Source organism: Dipodomys spectabilis, unplaced genomic scaffold (assembly GCF_019054845.1).
Source record: "Dipodomys spectabilis isolate Male_0828 unplaced genomic scaffold, ASM1905484v1 ptg000286l, whole genome shotgun sequence".
Classification (NCBI taxonomy): Eukaryota; Metazoa; Chordata; class Mammalia; order Rodentia; family Heteromyidae; genus Dipodomys; species Dipodomys spectabilis.
The window spans coordinates 1,204,448-1,214,073 of NW_024870963.1; the positions used below are offsets into that span (position 1 = coordinate 1,204,448).

General features: G+C 40.4%; 2 gene segments (V, D, J or C); both read left to right on the plus strand.

Annotated features, from left to right (window-relative positions):
- Window positions 1-240: 240 nt before the first annotated feature.
- On the plus strand, window positions 241-857 carry LOC122126618. The segment is given in 2 exon segments: window positions 241-292; window positions 451-857. Coding segments are annotated over 2 exon segments (459 nt in total).
- Window positions 858-8,217: 7,360 nt separating this feature from the next.
- On the plus strand, window positions 8,218-8,858 carry LOC122126619. The segment is given in 2 exon segments: window positions 8,218-8,289; window positions 8,470-8,858. Coding segments are annotated over 2 exon segments (441 nt in total).
- Window positions 8,859-9,626: the final 768 nt, after the last annotated feature.

The following is a 9,626-nucleotide window of genomic DNA, read 5'->3' on the forward strand; positions in this document are numbered from 1 at the left end:
GGTACCCATACATTTAACCAGAGTTCAGTAGTTAGGGGTTTGACCACAAGGTGGCAGTGAAACTCAGCAGATATACAATATGTTCATTTTAGTGGATTCTAAATGAATAGGCCAAAGACAAAAGCAAATCTTTTTCTTATTGGCTATGTAGGCATCTCAGGAAAGGGAGACAACTTGGTAACAGAAGTGACATCAGATAGGAGATCTTAAGTCTTCAACTGATTCTACTTGGGAAGAAAAATGAAGAGATTGATTCATAATTTATTCCTGATCCTGTGGCTGCAGCTGCACTGTGAGTTGAGGATTAAGGGAAACCATATATTAGTGGGGATTTCTTTAGATATCCAGGAGAAGATCAGGTTATCCAAACTGTCTATAGTTACTGTAGGAAAAGACCATTCTGAAGAGTACTGACCTAACTATCTCCTTTCTGTCTTTCTCTATATATAGTGCTGAGCCAAGGAGAGAAGGTGGAGCAGAGTCCTTCTGTCCTGAGTGTGCAGGAGGGAGACAGCTGTGTCATCAATTGTACTTACACCGACAGTGCCTCAGTCTACTTCCCTTGGTACAAGCAAGAACCAGGACAGGGTCCCCAGCTTATTATAGACATCCGTTCAAATCGGGACAGAAATGAAAATGGAAAACTCCTAGTCTTATTGAAGAAGAATGACAAACACCTTTCCCTGCACATCAAAGATACCCAGCCTGAGGACTCAGCTGTCTACTACTGTGCAGCAAGTACAAATTGCTCCCCAGGCACCTGCAGCCCATCCTCAAACCTGCCACCATGGTTGCAGCCAGCCCTTTTCTTCACCACAGCCCTTCCAGCACAGCATTTGCTTAATGTCTGTCTATAAGTAGCAGAACATGCCGGGCACTGGTGGCTCATGCCTGTAATCCTAGCTACTCAGGAGCCTGAGATCTGAGGATAGCCATTTAAAGCCTGCCCAAGCAGGAAAGTCCATGAGACTCTTATCTCCAATAAACCACTAGAAAGCCGGAAGTGGCGCTGTGGCTCAAGCAGTACTCACTTTGAGCTGAAAGCACAAGGACAGCGCCCAAGCCCAGAGTTCAAGCCCCACAACCGACAAAAAAAAAAAAAAAGTAGCAGAACACACAGAAATTAAGGATTTATAAGAAGATTAGGTTGAAGGAGACACTGGCAGTTGAGAACCTTTTGTAGGGTGAATGTTTGTGAAGTGATTGCTTCTCTATGTACTCAGTATTTTTATATGAGGTAAAAAAAATGGGTAGAGCTAAGTTAAGTGATGGAACATAGGTCTCATTTCCCAACTTCTCTGGGCATGCCAAATCCAGGCTCATCCTCAGGTTCAGCAATCTTAAAGTGACATTTAATGGATTGTTAAAAGGAACTAATGATATTATCTTTTCTTTTTTCTTTTGCAAGTACTTGGACTTGAACTCAGGGCCTGAGCACCCACTTTGAACTTTGTGCTCAAAGCTGGTGCTCTACCACTGAACTCCAGTTCAATATCCAGCTTTGTGGTAGGAAATTCGAAATAAGAGACTCATGGACTCTCTTCCATGGTCCTCAGATTTCAGCCTTTTGCATAGCTAGGATAACAAGTGTGAGCCAATAGTACCTAGCATGATAGTTTCTTGAAATTCATTTATTAGTTTCACGATTAAACTTCTCCATATGAAAAATTCTAGTTTAAATATTGCCTGTCTCTTGTGCATGGAATTGGAATCTTTTGAACGTTTCATGTTAATTCTCTGATGCACCATTATACAAAATCTGTTAATTAAATGAAACATCAAAATTTAAAATGGACAGTTCTGTATCCAGATTATCTGTTAGGAGAATTTGGTCAATAGATTCAAAGAAGTTGATACGTACAATCAACAATTGCACAGATCTTATGTACAATATAAGGACCATAGCTAATAATATTACACTGTATTACAATCTTTCTCAAGTTAGTGTTTTTTGTGTTCTTAATATTCTCAAATGATCAAAAAACTAACTTAGTAAAAGGATAGACATCTGTAGTATTTCATTTATTGTTTATATTCACCCAATAATGTAATGTTGTAATCCTTGATTCACAGTACAATTTAGTTAAAAAATATTTTTATTCGTCATTCTCAATAAATCTCCATTATTTCAAGATAGTTAAATTTACTCCTTGCATACCATTTATTGTCACCTTATATTTCTAATTATATAAAGAGTTATATGTATCATTTATCATCTACATTACTCATCGCATAGCAGTGGATTATTGCTTTATCCTCAATTTTTGACCAAGCTATTTATTTTATCCTAATTTTTTGTCAGTCATGGGGCTTGAACTCTGGGCCTGAGCACCGTCCCTCAGCTCTTCAGCTTAAGGCAAGCACTCTACTAATTGAGCCATATCACCACTTCCAGTTTTCTGGTGGTTAATTGGAGATAAGAGTCTCATGGACTTTCATGCCTGGGCTGGTTTGAACCACGATCTTCAGATCTCAGCCAACTTAGTAGCTAGGATTATAGGTATCACCCACCAACACCTGGCTTTATCCTAAAATTTTTAAGAACACATCCTCTAGTGTTGTTGACAATTCAATAAAAATTATCTTGTAAATGATTGATCCTCTGTTCTTTCCATCTCTGTGTAAGGATGAATGTAATTGAAGATTCTTTTAGGGAGAAGAGTTTCTGCTAGCTGAATTGTAGATGTTAGTTATCAGCGAATTGACTTGCTCTTATAGGCAGTGTCATTGAAATATACTAGTTATCAACAAGAAAGATCAATATTGTAGCCCAACCTCCCCCCCCCTCGCCCCAGCTTTTCTCATTTCCCTCACTACAAAACTAGCTCCTGGTCCACAGAAGCAAGTCTACTCTTGGTCAGTCTAATTCTCCCAAGATTGATTGTGAGTAGGAAGGAAACCAGGGCTTATATTGTTTTGCTTTATTTCTTGGTTATAAAATAGTTGATATAAATCATTTAAATAGGGATACAGGTGGACTCATTGCAACAATGAGATATACAAGTCATTATGTCGAAAACGAACTTTATAACTTTGGTGGGGGGCGGCGTGGGGGGGAGGATGAGAAAGGATGGGAAAGGGAAACAAAGGAGGAGGCTACAATGCTTGATAAGAAATGTACTCATTATCTTGCCCATGTAATTGTAACCCCTCTGTACAGTATTTTCACAATAAAAAAATTAAAAAATTAAAATATAGTTGATATAATTTCATTGGCTTAACTGCTGTGTTTTCTTTTTTTCTTTTTTTTTTTTTTTTTTTGCTTCTTTCTTTTTTTTTTTATTTTTTTTTATTTATTTATTTATTTTTTATTGTAAAGCTACTATACAGAGGGTTACAGTTACATGAGTGAGGTTATGAGTACACTTCCTCTTGAACATTGTTACCCCCTCCATTGTTTTCCCCCTACCATCCCCTCCCTCCCTCCCTTCCCCGAGGTTCTTTTTTTTTTTTTTTTTTTTTGATTGTGATTAAATGATTACATAATTTCAAAGTCACAAGTTCATTCTGGAGCAAATTGTCTACCACAGTCTGTAATATATAACAGTGTTCACATGTTATATACCATATTTGTGATCAGCAGCATGAGGATATTTAGTAGTGGTTCAACCAGATGAGCGGGAGTTCTTTGTTTCTTAAGTCCTGTTAGTTTTGTCGTATCTGCTGTGTTTTCTTAAGGTGATAAGAAAACAAACCACAGGCTGGGAAGTTAGCTCAGTGGTAGAGCGCTTGCCTTGCATGCCTGAGGCCCTGGGTTCAATTCCTCAGCACCACATAAGCTAAAAGAAAAAAGCTGGAAGTGGCATTGTGGCTCAAGTGGTAGAGCGCTAACCTTGAGCTGAAGAGCTGAGGTACAGCACTCAGGCCCAGAGTTCACGACTGGACCAAAAAGAAAAAAGAAAAAGAAAACAAACCACAATTATGTACCCAGAGTGTGCACAATCCAAACTCAGAGTCTGGTATAGTAGAGAGTCTGTATTTCAGACTCATACACATTTAAGTTTTAGATCTTGGTCATAGTTGTCTGCTTTCTTCTTTTTCTTCTGAATCTTAAAATATGAAAATACGTTTTTTTTCTTCACAGTTCTGAAAGTGTGAGGTTGGAATTCATTTTCCAGGGCTGGAATCAAGATGTCAGCAGGAGCGAATTTGTTTGCTATCTCTTCTAGCTCTAATGGTTGCTGCCTTTTCTCAACCTGTGGCTGCATCATTCCTGACTCTGCCTCCTTGGTTGCACTGGAATCTCTTCTTTTCTTGTCAATCTCTCTTTAACCATATATGTGATTGCACTAAGCTCTCATAATCAATGATGCTCTTCCCATCTCAGGCCCCTTAGCTGAATTATATCTACCTATAACTGTCAGGGATTTGGTGAAATAGAATCTGATGTGGAGAGAGAGCTCCTTTTGCCTCTCATTTTAACATGGCTTTGGTTTTTATTTCTACATTGAGAACATAATAATAAATTAGGCAGAGCTCCATCAGAGAAAAACAGACAGCATAATTATCTTATTTTCTCAGAGTCCTAATTTTGTTTTAAAATTAATATAAAGAACAACAAACATGTTTTGTGCATATCTGTTCATGAATATTGAATTCTAATACACTGCATAAATTCATGTACTCATTTTTGTTCTACAAAACCATGACAACTGGTTGGCACAGTTGAAGATTATACCATGTTATACATTCAGTTTGAATTGTGTTCTGTGTAATTTTAGTGGCCCCAGCTCTAGCTTAAATTTTCATCAATAGATTTTTTATAACAATTAACCGGGCTGATTTTATTGATCAAAATTCACTTTGTCTATTCTAGTTGGGACCATCTACTTCTTTGGAATTCCCAAGCAGTAGCACTGAATTATAAATGGAACAGATTTTTTACTTTGTAACACAACAGTGGCTGTGAATTATGCCAGTGTGATCACTGACTCAAGCAAAGCCTATACCAAGGTCTATACCTAAGTAAAGACTATAAATAGAAACATGATTCTGTTATTAACATGACAAAATAACCTTAAAAGGAGAAAACAAGGGACTACAAAGATAGTGGTTCCAGTCATGTCCACAATGCTGTTGAGAAAATGCTGTTCATGAAAATATAGGCTTGGTCCATGGATCCTGGGCCAGCTCTCATTTATTTCCTTTTGGCATTCTGGTCTTGAACTCAGGCCCTCATGCTTGTTAGGCAAGCACACTACAACCCAATCACACCTCCAGCATTTTGCACCAGTTTTTTTTTTTTAATAGAATCTCATGTTTCTGCCTAGACTGACCTCAGACTAAAATCCTCCTATATTTACAACCTAAGACTGATATTACAAGTGTGAGCCATTATGCCTTGGTATGAGTATTCATTATCTATGGAGAGTCTGCCTTGGAAATTTCTGGAGATCTCTTAATTAAATGTCATTTAGGAATGAATTATGTCAAACTAATTCTCAAATGCAATCAAAGTTAATTCTTTGTACTTTTCTTGGAAAACTTTTGGTGAACAGTACCTAATGAGGTCACTTGACAGGGCTCAAAGGAGACTTTCTCCAAAATAGTTTCCAGAATGCCAAGTCATTCAGGTTTATGTAACATACAATCTGATTTATGAATGCCCAAGTGGCAGCTTTCATAGGGCCTACTCATCAGAGTTTGTTTGTAACTGGTGTGGAATGTTGATATTTTTTTTCTAGTCAGCAGATGGAGAGAGTTAAAGTATAAACAAAATTTCTAAGTGAAGCCAAAGTCTTCCATTACTGTCCAAGGATATATGCTTTCTTATGTATGCACAAATTGTTGAGAATATCTCCCTTTTCTTTTGTTAATATTGCCTTATTGTTAATGTTCACAGAAAAGGGTTTCTGGGGCTGGGAAGGTGGCTCAGTTGTATAGTGATTGCCTTGCATGCATGAGGCCATGGGGTCGATTCCTCAACACCACATAAATAGAAAAAGTGGTACTGTGGCTCAAGTGGTAGAGCTCTAGCCTTGAGCTGAAGAGCTGAGGGAAAGCTCTCAGGCCGAGAGTTCAGGCCCCACAATGACAAAAAACGAAAGAGGTTTCTGACAGTGAGAGATACTATAATCAGGGCAATCAGGGCAATCAGGGCCCTAGGGAATGATCCAGTAACTTGTCAATCATCCAGATGCCAGTTAAAGCAAAGAGGAAAATATTCAAGAGTTCAAACCTAAAGATCAGATTCTGGTCTCTAATGTGGCCTTTATGACCAGAGTGTGATTAAAATGAAATACAGAATGCAAACTTGTTTATAGTACTAAGTTTCTGAGAACTTCATGGTGAAATCCTTAGCAAATACAGGTTAAAATTTTCTGATGTTTGCCCCAAAACAGGTAACTGAAAAGTCATTGGAAATGAGGAGAAATATTACTCTCTCAAAAATCAACTTTGTTCTATGTTGATGAAGTGATTGATTTTACTGAAGGAAACAGTATCCAGAGGTGTGAGGATACCTGATTTTTACATATTTTACCTCTAGTATTTATTAATATTACAGCTCCCACTTGTCTCTATCACAAGTGTAAAGACTGAGATTATGGGTAAATCAGATAGGCCTGAGATTTAGTGGATTAGTTCATACATTATTTGCAAGGAAATAGATGGACCTAGAAAAAATTATGTTAAATATAATAATTCAGGTTTAAAGAAACTAAGGTTGCTTGTTTTCTCCCATTTGAAAAAGTTAGATTACAATTAAAACTATATGTAGATACATATAGGATCATATCTATATATAAACAAATTAACTAAAGGACAGCTGGTATATGCAGATTCCAATGGTGTAACTCCTTCAAGCAATTAACTTACTGTGTAACAAAATGAACACCACAAATCTGGGAATTGTGTTGCAGAATTTGAGGGTGTGATGTCAAAGGGAAGCAGGAAAGATAATGGTGGAAGGAAAGTGGGAAAATGTAGTCATACTTGTCAATGTGCGTATATGACAATGAAACTATGTAACTTGAGGTAACAGATGGAGTTGGAAGAGATGGGAAGAATTACTAAAACGTTTATAGTATTATACCTAGGAACTGTCAAGATGAATTTGTATAACCAGTTAAAGATAATGGGAAAAAATTGTTAGAGCGCTTAATTCTAAAGGAAGTTGGATTGGTTGAGACTTTCAGCCAGTACAGAGAGGCTAGACATAATAAACAACTATCAAGAAGACTTTCTTTCCCATTCTGCTACAACAGTAAGAGCCCACAAACTTGCTTAATCTGTGAGGGTCACTAAGAACTCCAGCCCTGAAAGTAAAAGAAGACTCATGTCACATCTGTGGGAGAACACAGCATGCAGTTCTCCAGATGATGAACGTGGTCTTGGCTTCAGTGAGGTTGTGTGAGGCCTGGGCAGAGTTGCTGTGTGGCCTGCAGATAGTAGGAGAAAGGGCTGGACAGAAAAGAGAAGAAGAGGGCTGGGAAGGTGGCTCAGTGGTAGAGCGCTTACCTTGCATGCCTGAGACCCTGAGTTCGATTCCTCAGCACTACATAAGCAAAAAAGAAAAAAGCCAGAAGTGGCGCTGTGGCTCAAGTGGTAGAGCACTAGCCTTGAGCTGAAGAGCTGAGGGACAGTGCCCAGGCCCAGAGTTCAGGCCCCACAACCAGACTGAGAAAAACAAAGAGAGAGAGAAGAGGAGAGAAGGAAATCAGAACAGCTTATGTCTGTCCTATTTTCTCTTAATCAGCCAAACTAATGTTGAAACAATTTCTGTACAGTCAGTGTCCTGGTAATTTTACACAACTGTGTTTATATTAAGGCACATTGCATGTTATCAAAACTGTCATTTTTCAGGATTTTCATGTGAGTTATTTCTCAACTTCTCTGACAAGCTTGTATTAAAGAAATGGGATTGCTATTTCTGTAACTCCTCAAGGCCCTACTCAACACAGTAGAGCCAGAGGTCCTTCTCTGAGGCATCAACCTCCAGCACACAGCCTTCCCCACAAGCTTCTCTCTAGGTGGACTCTGTCAAGATAAAACCAATCCTTTCCTCCTCACACTTTGGAAGCTCTGACTGGGACCCTTACACTGCCCTCACAGCAGGGGCTGCTGTGCACCTTCAGGCAGTGAGGCTGGTTTCCTGTTAGATGAAGGGCAGAGCTCAGAGTTGACTGGCTCTGGTGAGTCAGGTGGAACCTGTTGCCTGTGGAAAGAAGTGTGTGTGAGCTGACGACTTGGCTGCCTCCAGAGCTGGGTAAATCACCCCAGCAAACATTCCAGGAGCCATGGGGAGGAGGCTGGGGGCTGCTCTGGGACTTCTGTGGGTACAGATTTGCTGTGAGTTGGGGCCATCACAAGCAGGGTCAGGGAGCTCCAGAGCTGACAGGGGACAGCTGCAACAAAGCTCCTATGCTGTGTTCCCCATCCTGGGCATTTCCTGGGGTGTCCTCAGGCTTGGCAGCTGCCTTGGTGATTTCCCTCTGACACCATCTGCACCTGCTGTTCTCTTTCCACCAGGGTTGAGAGGGCTGCAGGTGGAGCAGAGCCCTTCAGTCCAGAGACTCCAGGATGGAGCCAGCTCGAACCTGAGGTGCAATTTCTCTACCACGGTGTACAATGTGCAGTGGTTCCGACAGAATCCTGGCGGCGGCCTCCTCAGCCTATTCTTCATGACTCCAGGGACAAAGCAGAAGGGAAGGCTGCAGTCAACACTGGATTTCAAGGAACGCTACAGCAGCCTGCACATCTCTGCCTCCCAGCTGGAAGACTCGGGCACCTACCTGTGTGCAGCAGAGGCACAGTGCTCCCAGACACCCTGCAGCCTGGCCCCAAAGTGCAGCTGGGCTGCAGCCCCAGCCTCTGCCTCAGGGAGGGTGCAGCAGCATTCCCCAGCTGTGGGTTCCTGATCCACCTGGAGTCGCTGTCAGTTCTTCTGATCTCAGGACTGTCATTCATTTGATTTGTGCCATTTACCATCCGGGAATTCTTTGATAAGAAAAATCCCTCATGGAACCAGTGACTGAAAGTAATGGGAAAACAGGTCTCCTAACAGACTTCATCAATTACACAGGAATTACTGTTATGGAACACTTTTTAAAAATAGATGATTATCCAGGACCCAGTGGCACACACCTATAATCCTTGCTACTTAAAACGATGAGATCTGAGCACCATCGATTTAGCCAGCCGAACAAGTTCGTGAGACTGCCAGGGTCCAGCCATAGCACGAACAAGGGCTCCGCGGGGTCAAAGGGACTAATGGAGGTGGAGAGAAGGCTGAAAGCAAACTTTGTTTATTTCAGCAAAAGCCTCAGCTATATACACTTTCTATATTTGAAAAATGCTTGCATCACATTGTTTTGAAAGATTGAAATTGGGGCTATGTCCATTTTACAATATGCTAACTGCTAATTCTGCTTCTGTAAACCTGCTTGTGCTAACACTGACTCTTCCCCTCCCAGAAATAAGTTAAAAAGTTACAAAGTCCAGATGCAGGCCCAGGGACAAGGTCTGCAAACATAGATAAAGAACAAAAGAGTATGTTCTTCTAAATTCCTGTTTAGAAACTCTCAGCAAGGGACTCAAGATAAGGACCATCTGGCGAGCCCAGCAAACTAGGTCAAATGTCAACCAATCACGAGCCTGTAACTATGTGGACTCCCCCCCAGGGAAGC